This window comes from Plectropomus leopardus, chromosome 10 (genome assembly GCF_026936395.1).
Source record: "Plectropomus leopardus strain MGB_pleo_1.0 chromosome 10, ASM2693639v1, whole genome shotgun sequence".
Classification (NCBI taxonomy): Eukaryota; Metazoa; Chordata; class Actinopteri; order Perciformes; family Serranidae; genus Plectropomus; species Plectropomus leopardus.
Genome location: NC_142185.1, coordinates 16341973 through 16368548, shown reverse-complemented (window position 1 = coordinate 16368548; position 26576 = coordinate 16341973). Strand labels below are relative to the sequence as shown.

Genomic DNA, 26576 nt, shown 5'->3' with positions numbered 1-26576 from the left:
ATTAAAACACCTGGGTCCATAATAAAACCAAATAGTGGTATGTGCAATTATTAAACCCCCCCAAAACCAGTGGTTATGGCCTTGATTGTAATGTATTATTTTCTTTTAATTGTTGATTTTTTTTTTTTTAAAGCCTAAAGTTTAGGTTTAAATAACGGAAACACATACGGGTGTCGACGGGTAGACGGTCCTCGTTACAACGGTGTCACAAAAACTGGTGTTATTTAATAAAAAATAAAAACAACCTTTGCCTTTTGCAAGCTGAGTTTTAAGGTGAAAGGACGCAACTGATGTCAAACATTTTTGGGGGGTGTAACGGAAAAGTAATGTAATGGGTAGTCTAACCTTAATGAATTACCACTAATACTTTTTTTTAAAAAAAGGGTAATTAGTTATAAGTTGCATTTTTAGAGTAACGAACCCAACACTGCCCTGGACCCTTAAGAAACCTGGACGTATGTAGCCCACCTGTGCACACCTGTAACCTGATCGATGTTTCTCCACGTTTTGTGCATGCATGCATGCGCGCTTATGCATAATGAATGCATGACGTTTGCGAGTAGGTGTAATACTCAGAGCTCATCTCTCTGACTGTTGTGACTGTTTGATTAAGATGATGACGTAGCAGCAGGTCGATCCCTGCTGCTTCACCTCTGATACGTTATTTCCGCAGTCGTCGTGCAGCCTGAGTCGATACATAGGCCTACAGCACGTTACGTGTTCTCACATCCTCCTCCCCATCCTCACGCCCCGCCTTTTCACTGTGAGGAATTAGTTTTTTCAGCCATTCATTTATATTTTTCCGTCACATGGGCTCTTTGGGTGCAATGTGAGCTGTCGACGCTGGCTGCGTCTCGTTTGAAAATGATGGGAATTTAAAAGAGGGACCAGAGCAAATCGGAACTCCGCATCTTTCTGTCTGCATCTCCTCCGCTGCTGGGAGGCTTCAGAGGAGGATCATGCAACACCTTAAGCCATGGCGAGCTCTGCTCCTTTTGACCGTGCTGTGCCATCCAGGGATCTCAGATAAATACGGTAAGATGATGATGATGATGATGATGATGATGATGACACGGTCTTGAGCAGAAAATCACGGTCATATTCCTGTAATGTTCCCACTGGTACATGGTGAGGCTAAGTAGCTAATGACTTTACAGTGATCTCATCCCATACTTTATCCCCTGTGGCATCGCTGTCACTATCCTGTGATGTTCCAACAGAGACTAAATATAGGGATATGTGTACTTATGTTGATTTGCCATATGGTCTATGTGGGGAAACATAGAGGCTGATAATGAGATTATAGTGAGGTGAAGGAGATGGTGGATGCAAAGAGTGACAGGGAGTCTAATGGGTGTTTGATTGCTTTTTCTTGTAGAGCCTTGGGTCATTTTGAATTATGATCCATGTCCTGTCAACAACACTGCTGATGCTTATTGGCATTGCCTTATCATTTGCAGTCTTTTTCTATTGAAAAGAGAATAGGAGACCTGCCAAATCCAGTTGTTGAGGATAAATGAATAATGCCAAGAGTGTCCATTACACAGTTGAAAAAATAGAAATAGCAGGAATATGTTCAAAAAATAAATTAAGAGACAAAAAGTTATGTGCCAGTAAAATTTGTATGATACAGTAGGATGAGGACAGATTCCAGTAAACAAAAAAAGACTGCTTTTAATCAGATATGCTGTAAACTGCATATATTCTGTATTGAATTCAAAAAAGAAAGACAGAAAACAAGATAAATGACACTTTTTCCTTTATTTTGAAAATGTGTTTACTGATGCCTCAGTGTCAACCTCACATCCCCCTCTCAGCAGTAGAGAGGGCAGTGAGAGCAGCAGTCACAGCTGTATTACTGACTATATTATTGACGATGGCAGCAGTGCTAGTTTCGGCTTAACTAATACATATTGACAGTTGCAAATTCTGATATCATTATTTTTCTTTGAGTAGATTGATGTATTGAACTGGCATAATTTGGAAGTAACACAATGATGCAACAAGTGAACTGTTACACCCCCTGTGTATTTTTACATGGGGTAAAAATACAAATTTTACATTTTAAATTTTACATTTTTAAATTATTTTTCCTCCCAAAAAAACACAATCTGTCTGACACGTGCAGGTGAAGATTTGTGAAGTATGGAGTGAATTCAATGAGTAATTCAGAGTGAGATTGAGAAAGGTTAAATGTTATTCTCACCCTCAGGTTGTCTTAGACAAAAAGACTGTTTTCACAGAAGGGTTTACCACCCCATTACTCCCCTCCCCCCTGTGCTGTATATTCAAGGGCTGACTATTTTTATTTTCATCTTCAATAAACCTGTTGATTATTTTATAGATTAATCAATTAATTGTATACTCTATAAAATATCAGGAAATAGTGAAAAATGTCAATCAGTTTTTCTCAGAGCCCAACATATTCAGATATTCAGTTTACCATCATGGAGCAGTAAACAAAAAACAGAAAACATCCACATTTGGGAAGCTGGCATCAGAGAATTTTGACTTTTTTTTTAGTTAAAAAAATTAATACAAGCAGCTGAATTAGTTGGCAATTAATTTAATAGCTGACAACTTGTTGATACATCTGCGAATCATTGCAGCTGTAGTAAACATGACATCACTTGAATAATGTGAGATATATTTCAGTTTTGTCATGCAAGTGCAATCACTCAAATGTAATGCATTATACATCTTATAAATAAATCATTTTACATTGGCTGCAGGGTTCTATGACATTTATAAAACAACAAAAAAAAAACGTCTATTAAAAAAAGAATTAAGATTTTTACATATTTTCCATTTTAAAAAAATGCCTACCTCATAGAGAAAACATTTAAAATCCAACATCATAGAAAACCTATGAGAACCTACAATATTATTAACAAAAAAAAACACTTAAAAGTGAACAAATGGACAGCTCAATAAGAAGCCATTCTGCAAGTGCCTCAGATTTCAGCACCATGGAGAGAAACGACTTTTGCTTCCCTTTGTCCATTCATCCATTAACGCCTCCTTGCTTCCACCTCTCTTCTTTCACGCATGCATCCATCCATCTGCTCATTTGATTAGCCATCCATCCTTATGTCCAACTGTCCGTCCTAACACTCATTGTATGGTTTTGTGTCAGGAATGAGGTCTCTGCAACCGGCTGTTTCCCTTGGGACAGATGTCCTGTTGCTATGACAAATACTGTCTTATATGTCAGGTTTGTCCTCATATTGCTCACCAGACTTGTGAGATTCTTTGGAACCTTTGTTCCCTTTGTTGCTTAGAGTGCACATTTTTTCATTTTAAATGAATATAATTGTTCTAACAAAAATAACTTATTGTTGCTACTACTGCCAGCCTGACTGTTGGCCTTCGAGAGAATGCCTGTAACGTTTACTTCTTTATCAATGCTTGTAATGTTTACTTCTTTATCAATGTTGCATTTATTTATCAAACCAGAGTGGATCAGACATTAAAACAAGATCCACAAATGGACCCCCACCCCCCACCAAAAAAAAGTCGACATATTTTTGTCATTTGTTTTAGCTCTATGTTCCTTGTTGGCTCAACACTACCAGATGTCCTTTTCTGGACAACCAGTCATCATTGTTTTATGACTAAGACTGGCATTTATGTCTTGTCAACATTGCAGTGATGTGTCAGTCCATCTGCAAGCCCCTGTGTGCTACAATTTCTCAGATACCTCATTATTTCACATAAAGGTTCGCTTAACCTGCCGTAATTTATAGAAGCAGGTCTCCGGGAGAATGGGCATGCTGTTCTGCAAAACAACAACTAGAAACTCTGATGTTGTTTTTGTCATCATATTTGTGTGTAAGATGCTCAAAATAATTTAAGATGATATGAAAACCAATAATTTGCCCATATTATCCATTAACATATAGCCCGAGGTTTTAAGTAAAAGGGGTGAGAAGGAATTAAAAAACAAGATACACATTTGCACTGTGTGTGTGCAGAGTGTGTTTTTCTCTTCAAAGAAAGTAGAGATGAGTCACTGAGACTGATGTTAGGTTTTGCGTCATATTAGTTAATGGTAGAGAAAATAGTTTTTAGTCTTTTCAATCCATGTTTGCATTCAGGTAAACATTCAATCCACTGATCAATCCATTTTGCCAAACAGCTGCTCACCTGCCATATTTTGCATTTAATTTTGGATAATAATTTGCATTTATCTGTCATTTCTTCACATCCACCTATTTGTGTCTCATACATGCAAACAGACACCAAAAGTGATCCTAATTGGGGGCAAAAAGTGAGCTGTGACGTGTGAGCATAAGCCGTGAATATTCTGCTCTGTTATGCTCTTATCTATTGTCAGCCACCTGCTCCTTCCCACACTGCCCTCCAAGGTCTTACTCACCACCCCAAAATAGGAAATAGTGAAACAGCTAAAAACAAAATGCAAAGGAATTACCAAAAATACTGGTGATACCACCACTGTACAAACTAGATTACAAGTCATAATAACATTGTCACCCACAGATACTGTCAGTATAACGGTATATCTTCATAGTCAGCATTTTATCTTCAGACATGTTTATCAAAGATGTTTGTAGAAATATTGATGGCCTTTTCCACCAGTAACACATTTCAATGAGAAAAAAACATAACATAACATAACATTTTGCATTTCAAGGTTTTCAGAAGTTGCAGGTTTAATGCTAATTAACGACACCACTCGAGCTGAGGCAGCTTTTAAAATGTGCTTGTGCAATTATATAAAAGTCTTACAAACATTAAGTGCAGCGTAGGTTGGCTTTGACACCGGTAGACAGTACGTGTATTTTAGTAACCATTGTGCAGTACATTTGAAGCTGATTGTAATGAGTGAGCCGGGGCTAAGCTCACGTTGTTGTGTTCTCATTTCAACCCTCTAAATGTGAGTTAAAGCTGTTGTTGTCATGGAAATTGCTGTGAAAGATTTTTACTCTGAGTACCTGTTAGCCCCCTCTTTGTCTTTCTACCTCAGGCTGCCTGTTTGAGAGGAAACTGTGCACAAGGGATCAGTTCTGCTTAGATGGTGAGTACAACACACACACACACACACACACACACACACACACACACACACACACACACTGCACACACACACTGTACACACACATCATTCACAAAAACTATGTCTCTTGAACTTAAACATTAAACTTGTAAGACAGTCCACTCTCAATACTTTATGTACTTCTACAGCATATTAAAAGATATACCCTGCAGTGGACACACACACACAGACACACACGTAAGGACGTCAACACAAAGACTGTGTGTGAAAAGATACAAACACGAGTCAAGGATTTTTCCTCTGTCAGCCCCATGTGTCTGTCTCGTGGATGTATTATAGTGAAGGTCTGTCTCTCACCGTCACCTGCCCCTCTCCCTTTCCCTCACTTTTATCTAAGCCCCTCCCCCGCTCCTCTGTCTCCATGGCAACACTGACATCACTGTGAGGTCGACACCCCCACAGTTGTTGTGCTAATGCAGCGATGAGTCACTGACGCACACTTACGCACTTCTCTGTGGAAATTGCACTTACGCACATGAACAACCTTTAGATGTAATACAAAATGGATCAGCGTACTGTTCTGAAGCAGACACAGACACTGTGTTTATGCACATCTGTGGGTCTGAGGAAAGAAAAATAACAGCTAGTCAAAGGTTACTGGTCTGATTGGCTGAAATGAGCCCTCTGTCTTTCTGTCTGTCTCTCTGTCTCTGTGTCTCTTCAAGAGAAAACAGTGCAAAATAAGCTGTAAACAATCTGTGTTTTTCTTGGACACCAGCAAACACTGATTGACCTCATTTTTTAGCTTGTGAGAGGAAAATATTAAAGTCCACAGAGAGACAATACCCACCAGCAGTCTCCATAGACACACAAAGGTCTCCCACATAAAGAATAAGCAGCTAGTGTTGAGTTTAAAAGAGGTCGAAGATGTGTTTGACTGCTTGAGACAACGAGGAGCAACAGCACAATCAATAGAAAACATTCAGGCTCTTTTGGGTCTTAATTAACTGAAGCAACAGTATCACGTCCAAATAATTAATGTCTGTCTGTGCTCATTATAGTCCCTTTGAATCATATAGTATTACACAATGAGTGCATTGCTGTAAGCTGTCTTTAACCCTTTTATACCTGAGTAAATTTATGTGATTTCTTTGAAAAAAAAAACATTGGAAGGAATTTTGCAAGAAATTTTTTTTTTTAAAAAGCCTCTTTGTGAAAAATTTCAAATGATACTTTCTCATCAAATGGAAGATGGATTATGTTCTGTGTGTATTGGTGTGCTGTATGTAATGCACAGCATGTTTTAGCAGTTGTTTATCTGTATCTGGGACAGGCAGATAGAAAAATTTCGGGTTGAGACTGCCCACAGTTTTAATACATTTGGTAGAGGCAGTGGAGCGTGCAATGTTTGGCATGGAGCTGTTCCACCCCAGTCACAGGTGGAGCTGTTTGTTTTTGCCATCTTGGGTTATAATTTAATTAAACCTGGGCCAAGGTCACGTTTTTATGTTGTTGCAGGCATCCCCCCTGTCAGCTTTTATAGTCTGTTAGAGTGCGAGGCCTGTTTCAGACAGAACAAGGTCATACATTTTCACCTGAGTTCTGTTTGCACATGTGTAGCACCATGACCATGTCAGTTATCTGCCCCTTGAGGTGCATACTTGGGGGATACTAGGTCAAAGTACAACAGGTAATTATAGTGCCTTCAATGCCAAATAAGATGTAAATTCATGTGTTTGTTAGACACCAACAAACACTAATTGAATGAATTTTGTAGCTTTTTTCTAGCTTGTAAACTATTAAAGTCCACACACACTGCAAGCACCAGCAGTCTCCATGGATACACACAGGTGCCCCACATACATAATAAGCAGTAACCGTGTTGAGTTTTGATAAAGAGATTGAAGATGCGTTTGAGTGCATGAAACAACTCGGAGCAACAGTTCAATCAGTTGAGAACATTAATAGTCTTTTGGGTCTTAATTAAAGGTCTGTTTCACTGCTGGAAAGAGCTAGGCTGTCTGCAGTAGGCAAAAGCTATTTTAAATTGGTGCTATATGACCAGAGAAAACAGAAAAAGGGTTGTGGCATCTGCTTTTGCTCAAGAGCTAGAAAAAAGAATGCACTGCGCCGCACTGGACCAATAAACAATCCTGCTGGTGGGTGATGTAATGCAGCTTATTTGTTTTGACACAAGAAACACTATGGTGACCTGCTTGTTACAGACTATCTCAGATCACAGTAAAACAGTAAGATAAAGTATGTTTCTGAAAACATTTGAGGCGAGAACCAGGCAAAGCAGTAACAGAGTCTTGGTTAATATTTGCTTAGTTTTATCTCAGTATTTTCAGCTACTGTTTTTCACAACAATGGAAACAATATGGCTGCCACTTCCTGCTCACAAATTCTCATATTATAGCCAAACGGTGCACTAAAATATGTTTATGAAGACATATTAGGGGAGAAAAAGACAATATAGTAACAGAATATTGGTTTAAATTTATTTAGCACTGATGAGTTTTACCGTTTCATCAGAGTTTGAGAGGGGGGGCTTCTGTCTCAATCTGTTTTTTTACTCTTTGTGTCTGTGGTGGCGGACATTCGAAAATTCGAGTATAATATAAATGGAGTATAATCTGTAGCAACAGACTTAAAGCCATGCAAAGAGAATGAGTTGACAGATGAGCAGTGAGATCTTGGTGCTGGTTAGATTAAAGGAAGTTTACCACAGTTAATTTACACAAATACCCACATTTTTATGATAGTATCCCTTTAAGTGAAGCATCTCATCCAAATTATCTATACCTTTTGTGCACAGGTGTAGCACCTTGTCAGCCAGCTGCTCCTTGAGGTCCTGATTTGGGGGATATGAGGTTGATATGTAGCCTGTATCTTGGCTGCCCACTACAAAAGGATTGGTGGGAATGACATAATTGGCCATACAGCAGCAGCACATGTGTGTGGTGCTCCACACAAGTCAGTGGGCAAGTCTGTGAGAACGTCAGACGGATGGTGTTGTTTAGCTGTCAATTGAAATCAATAAGAGCTGAAATGAATAAAAAAAATAATCAAGAAACCATCTGGTATACCACTTGTTTATGTCCCTATGACTTTATTGTGATTACTTACCCTTTTTCACCGAGGGCTGAACCTTCACCTACGTTTAGACCTACCAATGCTTGTCATCATAATTAATTTGACAATAATATATTGCTTTTTCTTTCACATATAAGAGATGTCAAAAACTGAAAACTATGGTATTCTCCCTGCACAAAAGTGGTATCTGCAGAAATAACCCAAGCTCTAGGAATAGTCCCAATCCAATCAATCCATGCAGTTTGCTGTCTTCTCCCCATTCATCTTCCATTTCCTCCTCCTCATGTTCCTCTCCTCTCTGTCATCAGTCAGTTCACCACCAGGAATACGACGAGCTACTGTATCCTCACCCTAACAGCGCAATCCATCGCCAGGATACAATATCCCCACATCATCAGCATCAACTGTTTGTAATTTGATTTTGGGTTTTAACTGACTCAGATAGATAGTAAAACAGTGGGGAAAAGATGCACAGGTTTGTATCTGTAATCAGTATTCTGTGTGTCTTTTCAGACTGAGGATCAGCTTGGTTAAACCATAACACCAACACAAGGCTAAAACATTTACCTGATTGTGTACCCACTCTCTGCAAAACAGAGATAAAGTACTGTTGAGTACATCAAGTAGCAGTGTTGTGTGGAACAATTCATCGTTTCACTGTGACAGGTCGTGATGTGTGAGATTTAGCTGGTGTGGTGAAAGACTGTGGTGACTCATCAGTGCACCAGATAATACATAGTCTGCTCTGCCTTGTCATTATTCCCATCACATCGCAAAGCTATCTTTTTCTTCAGAAACAAACTCATTTTCAGTCGCTGAGATTTGAGGTGAAAGACAGTTTTTGCTGATGTGATATCAATAATAAACGCTCTTCATAAAGTAAGAAATATAAGACTTTGCAGTATAATTCACTTGTTTAACCACTTTGAAATGTACAAAGTTCTTTCTGGTTCTTTCCACTTGAATCTTTTGTATTTGATGCAGAAGCAGGATACTGTGTTGGTCAAAAGTTTTCTAGTATGAACCACTTGATCCCGTGGCTGCTGCCACTTTTCATTCTGGCTTTAATTTCCAAAGTAGTTATTTAAGTCATTCATTTATCATTGAGAAGTGATGAACCATCTAAATCATGTACCCAATCAACGTGTTCCAGGCTTAAGATCGAATGCAGAAAATTGTGTGGTCTACAACTGACATAATGTTCAGAATCGGTACTTTTTTATGTACTGAAGTTCAAAAGATGTATTATTTTGTGATCTTGCAATGAGAACAGTTCTTAGAAAACAATGCTGAATCAATGCTATCATTACCTCTGTTGCCATGAGGCTGCCTGCAGGTTAGCAACTATTTCAAAGGAAATTTCGAAAGCAAACACTGACACTGTCAAAAGTAGTGACAAGCGCTGTAAGTGTGTGGGCTGCACTTTAAAACTATGACTCACTGCTGTGGGCTTGTATGGTGTGGGCTACCAGAAGAATTACTGATGTTATTGCAAAGTTCTGTATTGTACCTCAAGGGCAGTTTCACTGAAAATCAGAGAAAATGAAAAATAGTTGATGTTTGGTTAATTTGTTCTAAGAGACTGTATTTTCTCTGGGCCTTATTTTACAACAGGAATTTGGAATTAGTATGAAAAGACAGGTGTTATTTATGACATAGCAATGGCTCAGCTCTATTGTAGTGACCCGGAACTAACTTTTTTGAAATCTAAACTATACTGGCAAGAGTTAAGTGTGTGTGTGTGTGTGTGTGTGTGTGTGTGTGTGTGTGTGTGAACGTGCGTGTGTGTAAACGTGCGTGTGTGTATGTGTTCATTCCAGATGGGCTGTTTGGTCAGTGCCGTAGCTCTAAGCAGGACCTGGTCCAGTACCAGGTGTCCGTTCCCGTTCTGAAGAGGATGCAGGAAGTCCTCAAACAGCTCATGCTACAAGGTGAGGTGATACATGGAAAGAGTCAGCAGCATTCCTTGATGAAGCTAAAACTGTCAGAGTAAATACCTCATTGCTCTGTGAAGGAAGTCAAATGTTAATATAGTTGCGTGTGGTTGTGTGTATCTCCTTTATTAATCAGTTTTAACAGGTTTTTTTGTGAATTACAAGTCCATTCCATCTGCATCATAGTGTGGTGCAGGAATTACTCAAAAAACCTGGCAATTAATTAACATTGCACTTTCGGGTTCCCTCGTCTTAAAATCAGTAGTTTTTGCTTAGATGCCTGAAATAAGGTCTGTGGTTAACACAAGTTTAAAAGACTTTCATGTTTTGTTTTATGACATAAAAGCGGTCAATAAATCCCCCACTTGTTAATTTTGAAGCTTTTATGTCTTAAAAGGTGGTTGCTAAAAAGTGGCTAAATGAGACAACAGAGACTGTCAGTGATAATAATGTCTTGTAGTATGTTTGCTTTTTTTTGGGTTGATTGCATTTACACTTCAAAAATTCTATAAGTGGTGTTCATTTGTGAAGATTATCTTGTTGAACATAATGTGTAAGTATCATACATTTTTCTTTGCCAAAGATCTCATTTTCTGGAATAACCCAAAATCCAATGGAAAAGTAGCATTGAGTTTTGTTGAGGGAACTAGGGCAACGCAAACTTCTGGGTTAGACCAGACAAAAAAAGTCATCCTTGCAGCTTTCCTGCTTTATTGTGCCTAGAATTTAAATTTCAGTCTACTAATGGTCTCATTTAAAGACAGTCAGTATAAAATAAGAGTAATACTCTACAGCCATACCAGCAGCTCTGTGAGATTACAGCCTGCTTAGTCAATGTGCTGTGAGCTAAATGCTAATGTTACCCTGCTAACAGGCTGATGTTTACAATGAATCTTAGTTTAGCGTGTAAGCATGCTGCCACTTAAGACCACTAAACACCACCACTAAAATCCATTAACTGTACAAGCACTTTAACACAACTCCTATAAGAAACAGTATTGATTTCAGAGAATGCGTCTCTCCACACACACCTCAGTCTTGCACTCGCAGCTTCTTTAATTACTGTGTGTGTGTGTGTGTGTGTGTGTGTGTGTGGGTGTGGGTGTGTGTGTGTGTATGCAGGTCTTTCCTGGCAAGATGACATCACCCAATACATTTTATCAAAGGAGCTGAAGAGAGTTCCTCACACCACTCAACCCTCTAAGCCAAACTCTTCCTCCTCTTCTCATTCGTCTCCGTAAGTACGCTCCAGTTACAGTGATATCCAGTGAGGAATGCACCACTCACACAAAACACATGAGTCAAAGGACGGAGTCAGAGCCGTCCATTCATTTCACACTGATTCACCGTTTATTTCCCTCTGGACCTGGTCCTTTATCCTTCCCTCCTTTCAACTCCTGCATATCCATCCTTATCCTCTCTTTGTGTCTCTCTGCGTTGCCAGGTCCAAACAGAACATCCCCCACCACCACAGCTCTAAATCGGGGTCCGCACCTCCTGGTGGCAACTATGTGGACTACATGATTTTGGAGCCTCCTCAGTCCCCGCTACGCATGCAGACAGCCTCCATGGATCCATACACATACCACCAGGTACACATACACACACACACACACAAACTCACACACATTTTTTTTGTGTGTCAATTTTATATAACGGCATCACAATCTAGAATTTAACACATTGTAAATCACCCTAGAACATTATAATAGTGGTATATATATCAGGTTTCTGTGTTAAAAGATTATTATTGTATTATCAAAGAAGAGAAGACACAGATAAATATGAAGAATGTGAAAAAAATTGCAGATATCACCCATGCATGTACACAGTACTAAATCAGTGTAATGTGTCTCCTAATTTCAGCATAGATATCAAGATGAAGTAGAGAGATCACTCATTGGTGCAGGAGGTGGTTATGCCCGCCCCTCCTCAAGGTCCCAAGCCAATCAGAGAGAGCGAGAGCGTGACAGGCAGCTGCTACAGGAAGCCTTGTCTCTGTACCTTGCATCTGCACAACCCTCTTATCGCCACAGAGGAGCTGCGTCAATGGCTCCTGCAGGTAAACAGGACTTTCTGTTTTCCCAAAATAAAACAGAGGATAAAAGCTGCTCAGGAAAAATAGAAACATGACACAAAATTTTTGTCAAAACTAATAAATGAATAATAACTAAACAATAATCTTAACCATTAAAACTGATAATGCTATGAGCAGGTCTGCCTTATTATGAGGACCTGGAGCTGGAGATACCAGTGGACTATGTGGAAGACTACACGCTAGAGGAGAGACTTGGCACTGCTGGCAGACAACAATCGCCGCAGAATAAAAAAGTTGTTCAGGACATCAGCACTCTGTCTGGAAACAACGGTGAGGAAAACAAATTTGTATTGATGTATTACACAATTTCTTTGTAACAAGTTAAAATAAATGCTTCTATAGATTTAAGATATGGCTATGCTTACGCAGTGTGCACATATAGAACATCCATCATTTCTAAGTTGGGCATTGCAAAGAGAGTGCTAACGTTGCTGTCCTGTGTTAGATGGCCTGCTGCAGAGGATGTCAGGAGTCTTGCAGAGGTATGGAGTTGACCCCAGAGAGCTCAGTCAAGAGCAACTCTATAAGCTAGCCCTCATTCTGCAGCTGATGCAGCCCCAAGACAAAACAGGTAAGCTGTCGCTCATTTCAGATAGACAACTAAATAGAGTCCTATACATAAATTTAGGATTACGAAGCTACTATATTGAGTTTTAACATCTATATCTGTATATACGGAGGGTTTGAGGTAAAAAATCTGCAGTCTGCTAATAGGGGTGGGCAATATAGCCCTAAAATAATATCATGATCTTTCAGCGTATTATTGCGATAACAATATTCTTGATGATATGACAAAACAATGAAAAATTGATTGATGACACTCATATCAAAAACATACAATTGCAGCAAAGTAAGTTGACATGTCAACATAAATATAACAAAGTCACTTCAAATATTCACTAATTACCAAATAAAAGTTATCTCTCAGTTCTTTATTTTATAACAGTAACTGTAACTCGGAATTAGATTCAGGTTCCGTATAAACGGTACAAAGGGGATAAAATCAACCACAAATTACACATCTAAATAGTTGCCAAATACAGAAAGAGTACCCTTGAATCTATAAATAGTATGTATAGAGCATGTGTCACTCAACTGCTGACAGAGTTTATTCTGAGCGATAAGTCTTTAAAGACACTGAAAAATCTGGGGCTGTTCATGAAATATTTAGGACACCCAGGCCTAAAGACGCCACTGATTCTACATGACAGAAGTTGCTCTGAACTTTGCATCAATGTGGAGCTGGTGGCAATTCACTTTCAGACATGGTTGTTGTTGCTCTGCGCAACGGTATGATGTCATTATGTCAACAATTTGGGATATTATTGCAATATTAATTTTTCTCATCACATTTTAAATTATAGTGGTATAATTGTGAATACTATGATGTGGCCCACCCCAACATGCTACCTTTGGAAATGACTATTATTCCTTTATGATTTCATTCTTTTAACCATCATGTGCCAGTCAAGCAAGTGTTGTTATTTTAAGATGGTGGAGATCTAAATTTGGAATAAAACCTTATAAATATCCCAAAACATTTGATAGCTGACCCTTGAGTAAACAGGGAAAACAAATTATGCAGATTTCGCATTCAGTTTTATTGTAGTAATTGTTTAAAAACATCAGCTTGTCTCTCTCAACACAGATCCAATTGCAAAAGACCTCATCACCCTCAAGGAGGTATGTCAGCTTCTATTGTCAGCAGTGTTCACAAGAAGCAATCACAGACCTTAATCACTGACAGGTGTTCTGTCACTCCCCTTTAGACGCAGCTATTAAAAACAGACAGTGTGTCCCACAAACCAGAGAAGCCTGCCCCTGTTCCCGGTCCCCCTGACGTCCCTGCTGCCCCCTCGTCTGCCTCAGCCCAAGCTACACCTCCAGCCAACAGCGCCCCCCCTTCTGCCTCCCAGCCTCCGCAGGCAGCTCCTGCTGCAGCTGGACAAGGCTTGAAGGAGACGGGACCGCCACTGGTTGAGGGCACAGGAGCGAAGGAGGAGTATGGGTACATTGTCACCAACCAGAGGTCAGCACTCAATCAAAATTTCAGCTCATCTGTTTATTGCAAATAAACAGTTAAAAGATGAAGCACGTCTTTCCCTGTGGAGCCAATAATCAGTACCATGAAAGGTTCAGTTAAGTGATAGCTGAAAGCACTATCACAACATTAACTGCCACTAAAGAGCAGCAAATAGGACATTTATTAAACATGTTTTCAAAGATATTGGTGTTTTTCATTTGCAGTCCTCTGAGTTTGTATGATGGAGTGAAGCTGTTGGAGCTACTGGCTGACAAGATTCATCTGACAACCAGCAGCTTCATCAACATCAGGTAACAACATCAGTTTGTGAGAGAGTGGTAAATGTTATTATTTTACTCTAAACAATGAGAATATATATCACAGTTTCGAAGCATCCACATGTATGTTGCTGTGGTTTTGCATTGCCAGTGTGGTGGGCCCTGCGCTGACATTCCGTATCCGCCAGAATGAACACAACATGACGGCTGCAGAGGTGGCTGCTAAAGCTGGTGAGCCTCAAAAGCACACAAAGACACACAGACACCTATCTGCCCACACATACACACAAGCATGAAGTGAAAAGTTTGTGGGTGCATGGTGCTGTCGCTCTCACAACTTGCATTTTTCTCACATCAATAATAAAATGTTTTTTTTCCGCCCCGACAGTATCTGAGAAAAACTTCCTGGAGTCTGAGACAGGCCTGAAGATTGTGCAGACTGGTGTGGGAGAGGTAACTGATACACACCAACTCACTTAGCCTCTGAGGAAAATTTCCTTTGTAACTCCCTCCTATCAGTGACATATGAAGCAGTTGTCAAGGCAACAAAGATATAATCACTCCCCTGTATTCCTCTCCATTTCCCATCTATTCATTCATGGACCGTGTCTCGACAGATTATCAGACTTGCTGGTGTCAAATTAGACTACTGACAGACCCCCAGCTTGTTACTGTATTTTTGGTCTGGATCTTCCTTACTTTATTGTGGCTGTCTTTTGTTGTTAGTGTGCTTTGATTCTATATATTGACACAAGCATGCTAAAGGGACAGTCCCCCCCCCCCAAAGTTAAGAATACACCTTTTCTCCTCTTACCTGTATTGCTTTTTATCAGTCAAGATTGTTTTGTGTGAGATGCAGAGTGTTGGAAATATCAGCCATAGAGATGACTGCCTTCTCTTCAGTATAATGAAACTAGATGGCATTAGGCTTATAGTATCAAAAAATACATTTGAAAAACTCAACAGCTACATCTCTTTCCAGAAATCATAACCTGGTTACTCAAGATCAACTACAAACCTTGTTGTCAGCAGTTTGAGGTAGATATCTCTTTTTGTGGTTTACTGACATGCACCCGCTTACTGCATCACACAGAAGGATGTGTGCATCCACTCTAGGACCTACGATACGATATTATCATGATACTTAAGTCACAGTACAATACTATTGCAGTTTTAAACATTTTCTGATATACTGATGAGTATTGCAGTAAAATATTTTGCAATTTAATGTGACTTATTACGTTTTTCAACTGCAAATTATGTCCCAAAGATAAACTTTCTGTTTTATCTAGTATGATCAATCTGTTCATCTCATTTAATCCTTTTTATTTCGGCAAAATGCATCTAGTGGACTGAAAAAGCTATTGATTTATTATCTTAGTAGGCTACCAAAATTTGAATTTGTATTTGCTTTATGAATAATTGATATTTTACAAAATTGATACTTCGCATCGAGCATCCGTGCATTGATATAATATTGCCATCCAAAAAAACAATACTATGCTGTAATGATTTTCTTTCCCCCACCCCTAATCTACTCATGGACGAGAGATGTAAATATTAATGGCGTCCTCCAAGGCTGAGTTGTGATATGAGCTAGCTCAGTGGAGCTGGAAGTATCGAACTACTGGTTAAAATATATAGTAGGAACACAGTTCCTCCTGTGTAATAATCCAGCTTGCAGAAGGAAAATAGTTCCTACACTCTTGCATCTCAACAGATCAATAACTTTAACACTCGGCAGCTCACACCAAAACAATCTCTATTGATAAATAGCACTACAGGTCAGAGGAAAAATACGTATTTTTGATTTTGGTGTGAACTTTCCCTTTAAGTGATTTGCATCGGGTCATATTGCTTGTACAGCACTATAAAATGGTCGCTTGTGAAATGGTCGGGTGTGTTAGTGTTGAGGAAGACTACAAATCACCCAACACACAGCACAGGATTAAGGACTGGTTCAGATATGGTGTGTTTGCTGATTTAGAGTGTGTACTTGGTATTGCTCAGTGGAAATATTTTGATTAACTCGATTCTTATTACTGTCAGTAGACTTTCACACATACTAACCCTACTGTGGTAAAGATGTGGACATTTCACATCCAATTCTGAATTGGAGGTTATACAAACATCTACACTGGCTGGCTCCATCATCAAATACCATCAACAGAATGTGTCAGTGATGAAAATGAGCCCAGCTTGTAAGAATAATTACTTTATGAGCACAAGCAGCATACTGTTCTGTGATGCAGCACAGACAAAGGCAGCACATCCATCTCAGTTAAAAAGCTCATTTTCCGTCCAGCGCTACACTTGCTGTGCTGTAATAACATTGAGTGTGTGGGTGTTTGTCTCTACGCGTAAACCCCTGTGAGTGTGGGCCACCTGGAGGGCAAGTGGCCACAGCAAATCAGTGAGTCAACACCTCATTACAACCATCATTTCACTTGTTGCCATGGTGCTTTATCTCCCCAACCCCCCATCCACTACTGTGGCTCCCAGATCCCAGGTGCTATGGCAACAGTCACAGGTGTCATTAACCTCATTATCCGCTGTTCACACAAACAGCGCTGATTTTAGGTCTCTGAATCGTCGCCTGCATCTCACACTTTGTCTATAGTGGACTGATAGCAAAATGCCCATAATGACTGAATATAAGGATAAAACACACACACACACACACACTCTAACTGAACTCAGTGCTGCAGTTAATACATAACTGGAACACGTGTGTAAGTTTTGGTTAATTCATTCAGAAATGTCATTATCTTTCCAATAAACTCTGTTCTTATATTAACTGAAATTTCTAGTTTGTAGGATTTAGAGGCATCTATGATAGCAGAAATGGTATATAGTAGTACCAATGCTTTTATTTGTTTATAATCATGTGAAAATAATAATTGTTTTCATTACCTTAGAATGAGCTGTTTATATTTACATACAGAGCAGCTCTACTTCATGGGTGTAAAAAGAAAACCAGATACAGCAGTTGAAGCTGGCCGTTCATTCCAGTGAAAGTTGCTCAGTTGTGCATTAAGCCGAAAAAGTTCAACTGCTGCATGTAAAATTACCAGCATGATAAGCATCATGTGGTTCATAGAGAAGGCGCACTACAGACTTCATCAGGTCAAGCAGGATGCTTTCATTTTAGCCCCCCGCTAACTTAAATTGGGATAAAATTGTTAATTTGCGCAGCTCCTCGAGACTTTCCAAATGTTTGAAGGCCAAATAGATCAAATCCTGATACTGAAATGAGTCATTTTTTGGTGTTCTGACATTCAAAAGAATGTATCCACTGATTTGTAGACGTCAGATAAGTCAATGGGAAAATGGCCACAGGGCATCACATGGCAGTGGCTGTTTGCTCACATGAAAATTGGGCGGGTCCTCTCCCATAAAGTGGCCCGAACAGAGAAATCGGATGGTTTCAGATAGGGACATAGTTCTGCTAAACACTTTGCACACTGGAGAAGTTTCAGTTCTGCAATCTCACCACTAGATGCCACTAAATCCTACACACTAGACCTTCAAGGTACAAAATGTTTTTAAACATGTGCTAGTAAAGCTGAAAGATTTTTTTCCAAATTGATGATAAAGCACGGGACAATTTATATTGCTTTTAACAAACTATTTAAAAGCTGTTGATGCTATAGATGGTTTAGGTTTTACACGATTCTTCACATTCTTTGTGTTCAGGTCATCTGTTTACTTACAGCTCTAGATAAGGAAATGAATAATTTTTTTTGGTCAGTTGGTCAGTTTATTTAACTTTTTATGCATTTTTTTGAGTGACATTGAGTGTGGTGATTCAGGGGCAGTGTGTTCCTGTGGAAAAAAGCATTACAACTTTAAATTTTCTTCTGCTGTATATGGTTCTTGGCAGCATAGTGAGAACTGTTTTATCAGATGAAAAGGAGGTGGAATGACACACTGTGGCAATCTAGAGCATAAAGCATGGATGTGTGACTTGTATTTTATCATGGTTCACTGATCCCAGAGGAGCCTCTGCTGTCATGTTAGTGGACTCCTGGTTCACAGTACCTCGACTTCTGAGACCTCTGTTTTTAAAACTCACCATCAGCCTCTCACCTGTCATGTACAATTACACAGAAACAAACATGTTGTTAAATTGAATTGAGTGACCTTTGAATTTCAGCGGTGAGGGTAGATTCCCCGGAGTAGCTTAGCTCGGATAGTACTCTCCTAGGGCAAGATGTGCATGTCAACACAGTGAGGTAGCCCTTTGGTGAGATAATATTGTTTTCTTTGTGTTCCTTCCTATCTTACTTTCTGCTCTTTCTGATGTGTTTATCCCAGAGGACAGATGCACGGGGTCTCCCTCAGGTATCCAGGGTTTCCCAGGGCTCCAGTGGCACAGTCATCACCCTTGTTTCCATGGCAGTCGTAGGAGGCGTGCTGGTATTGGCCATGGCTGTAGCTTGTCTCAGGCACTACGCTCAGCAAGTGGCCAATGGCAAGCTTGGACTGGGGCCAGAGGGAGGAGCAGAGACACACTTTGACTACCAGGTAAGGCAGCATTAAGAGACTCAGGACTGAGAAAAGGCTATTTTTTCCAGAGGTTTTGTTTCTTTATTTTTACCTTGGTGTCAATGTCTTGATGGTATAATCCAGTTATTCCCAACTCGGGGTAGTTTTATTGGTGCAGTTACCAAGGGGTACATGGAAATATTATGGTGTAGCTCAACTAATTTGAAAGAAATTTAAAAAACAATATGATAACAAAACTAAAAGGACAAAAAAAGCACAGACCTCCACCAAGACTGAACGCCCTCTCCAATCTTGCAATGTTAAAAAATGTGATAAATAATTTGTGTATCTGTCCCGTGATTCAGATCAACTCCAAAATGCAGTGGGTTCCTCTTTTGCCCCTGCTACACCTTTTCATGAAGTTTCATAAAAATCAGCCTTCTGTTTTTTTCTGTAATCCTTTTTACAAACAAGCAAACCAAATTGAAAACTTAACCTGCTTTGCAGACGTAATAAAGAATAAATAAATACACATATTGAGTCAGCTGTGACCTGAACACAGTGTGTTGCAACTGAGAGTGCCTGAAAAGTAGTTAGCAAGAGGGAAACGATCCTGTAAAAATTTTCTAGAAGTGAAGTAAATGGTTTTAAAAAATGCAAAAAATAATGAATTTACAGTTCAAATAGTTAACTACAGGTAATAATGGCTAAAGCTCTCATGTTTGCCATAAGTAGTGTATATATCCAAACTTACTCTAACCTGACACTTTTATTGTTTGAAAAAAAAAAACAAGATTGTAAAATATTTCAAGTATCTTTGGAATCTGATTAGTGGTGGCGATGAAGGGTGCTTAAGTTTATCGATAGGGGTGCAAGGGTATGTTTTAAAAGAAAAGGATTATTTAGAGCATAAAAGCTAGGACGGAGAAACGTCTCTTAGATCAGGCAGATGAATGAGTACAGGTTATGCATGTTATGCCTAGAATGTTAATGACATGCAGCAAGCATAACATGCCTAAAGTAATACTGCAACATGATTAATGTTTTAATCAGAGTTATCAACACTAAACAGTTTAATTCAACACAAAACCTTACAGTAACTGATACTTCAGTTATTAAATATTACTACTATTACTATTTGCAGCCCTGTCAACAATTGATTACATTTTTTTTCCTAACTATCCCTCTCTTTACTTTCCACTTAGGAGCTGTGTCGGCAGCACATGGCATCCAAATCCTCCCTATGCCGTCAGGACTGTGTGGGTGGGGTGAGCACCGGCATGGCGGGGTCCGCCATTGGCACAGGTGCTGGCGGTCGAAGGGGTACAGACACGTCCCGCGTCAGCAGCGTTTCTTCCCAGTTCAGCGACGGTCCCCAGCACAGCCCGTCCTCCACCCACAGCTCCACCCCATCCTGGAGCGAAGAGCCAGCCCAGTCTAACATGGACATCTCTACTGGTCACATGATACTGGTGAGTTAATATCACAGTGGAGAGAAAAAGTGCTTCCTGGTGTAGCGAATGAGGCTCCTGCTGTTACAAAAGCATCCTTGTTTCTTAGATATTTACCTCCTACACTTACAATTTGTTTGTCATCTCTCATCAGGCGTATATGGAGGATCACCTGCGTAATAAAGATCGCCTTCAGAGGGAGTGGGAGGCTTTGTGCTCCTACCAGGCTGAACCCAGTTCAGTGGCTGTGGCTCAACTCCCAAGCAACATGGACAAAAACAGACACGCTGAATCCCTCCCCTGTTAGTTCATCAATGTGTCGCTGTGTTTCTCTGTGGTGGTATCGTGAATACATCAATCATAGATCAACCTGCTTACTCATACATTCAGTGACTCATTCTGGACACCGGGTTTTCTCTTACAGATGATCACTCTCGGGTGAAGCTGAAGACTGAAGTAAACCCCAATAAACAGGACTACGTCAATGCCAGCGTAATTGTAAGAATTCTTCAAGCTTTTAAAAACATTTCCACTGTGTGGTGATATTGATAATTGGTGCTTTAGTTACCAGTTAGTTACGCTTGCATTTTTTGGCATTTCTCATCCCAAGTTGCCCATTGCCTTTTTTCACGTTTTTGAAAGAAATTGCACAAATTGGTTCAGGGTTCAAACATTTCAATAATAATAAAGTTTCTCTCGCTCTCTTTTTTCTCCCTTTTAACCCAGTTCGATCACGACCCTCGCCAGCCATCTTATATCGCCACACAGGGACCACTGGCTCACACTGTTGCTGATTTCTGGCAGGTCAGTACCATCTTCTCCCTGTTCTGTGTTCTCGCTTTAGTTACTGTTTTGGACAAATTGAAACATGTCGGTTGTCGGACCATTCAGCTTATCTGCAGGAAATCTGCCTTGTGACTTACAGATATGTTTTAATGTGGAACTCAGATGTGTGTGTGTGTGTGTGTGTGTGTGTGTGTGTGTGTTTACATCTATGTGCGTGCATGTTCTCTACATTCCACAGATGGTGTGGGAGAACGGCTGCACGGTGATAGTGATGATGACAGCTCTGGTGGAGGACGGAGAGAAACAGTGCGAGCGATACTGGCCTGATGAGGGCTCATCGCTCTACCACATTTATGAGGTTAATTTCCTATCGTAACTCACAACCTTTCATTTCACATTTAGCAAAGCGTCTTTTTATGATTTGCTTCTTGTGAAAGGGCAGGGTCATGTATTAAAGAATAGATATTTAAAGCTTGAGTGCAGAATTTTTCTAGCAGTAACAGTAATTACACAAATATCATCAATTGGTGACTATAATGTATGGCTTGACTTTAATCCTTGCTCTGAACGCCAAGTTTCTTTTTTATCTGGAGTTCCACTCCAGACACTTTTGTTTTTTGATCTTTCGCAGGGTTTTCCGCCCTACTCCTAGCTACTGTTGCTATGATCACTCCCCTCCCTTCCTGTTAACATGCTTACTATCGAAAGAAAACACTGGAATCACACACATGCAGATGAAGCTTTGAGAAAACAAAATGAAGCGCAGTTCCAAACAGAAACAGACAAAACATTTTATCTAATGTAAAATAAATAAATTAAGCTCTGTCGTCTTTCTGCCCCTTTGAATGGAAGCTGGTTAATAGAAAAAAACATTTGCATGGTAAAGTTAACAACAAAACATATTCATTTGTTTGTTAATTTTGATGTAAAACTCTTGTACTCCATCTTTGAGTCAACATTTGTAGATTAAACAAATACATTGACATATCCATTTCATATGACATAAAATCCTCTCTATAAAAACAGCAAACAAAAATTTCAATACCCTCCTCTTTAATGGTATATGACCCTAAAATTAGGTTACTTAAAGATTCAGAAAAGAAAATAGTATCATGTATGGCCTGTATATGCTAGAATCCCCTTTAGTTGTGCTTTATATGTGCATCGTAAATCATTTTGGAATCCTGTCAGTCAATCAGGTATTTTGTATCATGTGATCTTCTCATTGTATTGAGTCCTGACAATACACAGCTGGCTTTATTTTCACATGGATGTTTGCCTGACGAAGGAACCGAACGACCTTGCAAGTTGAAATGCTCACCTTTTTTTTTTACCCTCTTGTCCATGTCGTTTTTCTGCCCCTCCCCCCTTTATTTCGTTCCCTTTCTATCTCTTTGTGTTCATCAGGTGAACCTGGTGTCAGAGCACATCTGGTGTAAGGACTTCCTGGTGCGCAGCTTCTACCTGAAAAATGTGCAGACGCAGGAGACCAGAACCTTGACGCAGTTTCACCTGCTGAGCTGGCCGGCTGACGGCATCCCCACCTCCACACGACCGCTGCTCGATTTCCGCAGGTAAAAAACTACACAGTTACACACGCTATCCCCACATGTTCCCTTGGTTATTACAGGTGCCACAAAGATTTAGTCATTCTCACTAAGTAAGCCCAAAATGAAGCAAACAGATGGCTTGTGTGTAATGTTGCAATGACTCACTGGTACCCTGACAGGCCAACGGGCCTGAATCCTCCTGCTCGCCCTCATCACATCCATCATTTTTCTCTTTTTCCAGTCTTCATCGTCATTCTGCACAGTGTGTTCTACATTTCATACCATCATCCTAGCTCTGTCTCTCTCTCCCTCTCTCCCAGTGTGCAGGTTGATGGGTTTGTATTTGAACATCTCCCAGTGTCATTTTTGTGGTTTGCAGCTAGTACTCTGGCTCCAGTTGCATAGTCACAAAAATGAGCATTGGCAGGTGTGACTGGCTACTGCAAGAGGGACAGTGAATCTGTGGCTTCCTCTCCACCTATTCTTTCCTGTTTTACCATCCCGCTGTCCTCCAACTCCTCATGCAGTTTCCATTTTTTCCTGTCCAGACATCCATTACCTCATTCCCGATTTTGCTGTTTTGTCTGTTGTTTATCATTTTATCCCTTATTCCTCCTACTTGCTCTGCTTTCCTCTCATTGCCTTTAATTGACTCACAACCTCCAAGTACCTGAAGCTGCAAAAGGGACATTAATATGTGTTTTATGCATTTATTAATGTCTTGATTACTGACATTGAGTAATTATAATATGTGACCAAGGTTACCTGCAATGACAATGTTTCTAATAAATCATTTATAATAAAGCCTTTTTTTCTGTTCCTTGTTCTCCTTTCCTTCTCTGCTGTCCCTTGTTTCTGCTTTTCAGGAAGGTGAATAAATGCTACAGAGGTCGTTCCTGCCCAATCATCGTTCACTGCGGGTAAAAAGAAATTTAAATAATCCAAAGTGTGTCAGATTATTGTGGAACAACAGAATTTGAATCATGCCCTATAATTATTATGAATAATATGTCTTTGGAAAGGAGATTGAGGTGAAAAACTTTGAAAAATTCCATGTGCATTGATTCTCTGTTGCACTCCTACAGTGATGGCACTGGCAGGACTGGCACTTACATCCTCATTGACATGGTGCTGAACCGCATGGCCAAGGGTGAGTCACTAACACACACACACACACACACACACACACACACACTCACACACAGACACACACACACACACACACACACACACACACACACACACACACACACACACACACACACAGGGTTTAAATTAGTGCCTAAACATTTTTAGATGGTCAACAAGATCACTGTTTTGGGGTGAGGGTGGAATTATGTCAACATTTGCTCAGGGGAGCTCACTGATACATTACCTATCGTGGACAGCAGAGGGAGCTATAGTCTCAATGTAGTTAAATACCTCTGCTTAGTTGAAGTGTTATTCCACTCTGAGATATGGACAAAATCACAATCAGTCATGACAGTTATTTCATAAAGTTTTACAACTAAATTTCAACATGTATAACCAAATCTAAAATCTTCACATTGAAGGTTTATTTCAGTGTTTCAACCTAAAATCAGCAGGCTAGCATAATAATTGTTTTCTCAGTTGTCAGGATACATTTGTAATCCTTTTTTCCCTACTTACTGTTTTATCGGTTGAGTGGATTTAGACAGAGGAGTCTTGTGTTTCATGGCACAAAAGCAGTGTGAATATACCTCAAAAACTGTAGTCGTGACGCTTTCACTGTTCCTGTTGTTGCTGTCAGGAGTGAAGGAGATCGACATCGCAGCCGCACTGGAGCACATCAGAGACCAGAGGCCTGGCTTGGTCCGCACCAAGGTACCATCAATTGTGTGTGTGTGTGTGTGTGTTTGTTTTTAAGTGTTCCCACACCCACTTAAACGTCAATTTCAAGGAGTCAGGGATCAAGGTAAAGCACTGATGGAGCACTTTTAATGACGTACATCATAATCCAACTGTCTCCCTCCTACCTGTAACCAACCCCGTCAAACCTTTCACTCTTATGTTCCCATCTCACTGTTTTTTCTCCCCACCTCTCCTCCTGACCAGGACCAGTTTGAGTTTGCATTGACAGCAGTAGCAGAGGAGGTGAATGCCATCTTGAAAGCCCTGCCACAGTGATCTGAGGACGCAGTGAGGACATCTGCAGGCACACTGAAAGAAATACTCGTGAGGACACCCACATACCATCCAGTCATGTATGTCTGGCCATCACTGTAGATAAGAATTTGCTCTACCACACTTGGAGCAGTAACTGCTCGTTTTCAGCATGCAGTATTTTACCTTCTCATCATTGTCTGGGTTTTTGACATTTCTGGAACATAATTAAATGATTTATGGCAGGATGTTAATATGGACAGAAGACCTTTTTTTCACAAATATGGCATAAATTTGGTCTTTTCTGTCTCAACTTTATATCTAATTAGACAACAGTGAGGCCATTACGAAAAGTAAAGACTAAAGACTAAAAGACTAAAGAATATACTGTTCCCTAGCCACATTAACTTTTGCCTGAGTCTGACAGGAGAGACTACACTTCTGTCAATGGTTGTAATGACATAATGTCCTTACAATAATATATTACATCTTTGCCTCATTTGCCCTTTCACTGGACCTGATGACATGAATACCTCAATTAATCAATCAATATCACAAGATAATTAACCACCAACAATTTTGTTAAACATTACAATTGTCTTGGACCAATGTTAAGATATTGTTAAGTCGCTTCACAAACTTATCCAATTTGTAATACATCCATCTGGCTGAGACACAGTAAGGTTTCAATGTATTTTTTAACTCTCAGAATGTGTTGTTTCATGTCCACCAGAATACTGTATGCTACTGTCTAGTGTGTGTTGGTTTCCAGCAGATTTTTATTTGTGAGGCTCGTCTTTGCCTTGACATCATGATTGTTGGCTTTAAGCACCGGTCTTTTTCTTAAGGATGCTGTGTGTTGACCACCAAGTACACCTCGCCTTCCCTCGCTCTTTCCGCACACAAAGTGACATTGTTTGGGTCCTTTTATCGTCTTACTCAGCGTATGACCCTGTGATTAATGTAAATAATTCATCCCAATGATTGTGTTTACTTCATGTAGCAGACAGATAGAAAATATCTATAAAAATGTATTTTTGACTTGACCTGAATAAATTTGTGACGTGATGCAGCAAAAAAACTAAAAAAAAAAAAAAAAAAAAAGCCTCAAGTTCTCATTTTCAAAACCAAAGTGTTGTTCAGCGGGTTTACTTTTTCTTTATCTGTTAAAAAAAAGTTAACACAGTAGTTTAGTAGTAGCAACACCTTTTCAGACAGTGCTCTCTGCTTTATTTTTAATTCTTGGATATAAAAGTAACAACATGGGACACTCAGAGCATTTCCACAGAAGCAAACAACTATTTGCTGTATAAAGATATCGTCATTGTTGGGCGCAAACATATCTTTTTTTCATAAATTAATTCTATTGGTTCTCCAAGTCTATCTGTGGGTTTTACTATTTCTCAACCAATGAAATGTATTTAAAAAAGCTTGTGACTAAATCTCCTATCTCCATTGGATCCTTTTAAAAACACAGCATTTTTTTCTAATTCCCAAAAAATAGCAATTTTGGAGATAGGAGTGTAGTGGAGGATAGGAGATAGGAGTGTAGTGGAGTAGTGGCTTCCTGAGCTGAGAATGAAGTCACGCTTCATGTGTGTGTGTTACATCTCAGCTTCTCTGTTCTTTGTTGTGTCAGACAATCCAGCCATGCGTGCATTTTAGTGCATGTGAGTCCCTGTGTGTGTTTCTGAGCGGCTAGCTAATCGCTGCCACTCTGCACTGGGCTCA

The 26576-nt window shown here is 39.8% G+C and overlaps 1 protein-coding gene across 1 annotated transcript; it reads left to right on the top strand.

Annotated features, from left to right (window-relative positions):
• The first annotated feature begins 697 nt into the window (after window positions 1–697).
• On the top strand, window positions 698–25913 carry ptprna (protein tyrosine phosphatase receptor type Na). The gene is made up of 24 exons (XM_042495120.2): window positions 698–1035; window positions 4988–5038; window positions 9934–10044; window positions 11170–11284; window positions 11492–11639; window positions 11914–12109; window positions 12263–12415; window positions 12591–12716; window positions 13794–13828; window positions 13915–14174; window positions 14393–14479; window positions 14598–14677; window positions 14835–14899; window positions 18764–18973; window positions 20140–20406; window positions 20540–20687; window positions 20810–20883; window positions 21112–21189; window positions 21410–21529; window positions 22579–22745; window positions 23588–23641; window positions 23807–23871; window positions 24493–24566; window positions 24798–25913. The coding sequence occupies exons 1-24, from the start codon at window positions 960–962 to the stop codon at window positions 24867–24869; spliced, it is 2832 nt and encodes a 943-aa protein (XP_042351054.1). The 5' UTR covers window positions 698–959; the 3' UTR covers window positions 24870–25913.
• The last annotated feature ends 663 nt before the right edge of the window (window positions 25914–26576 follow it).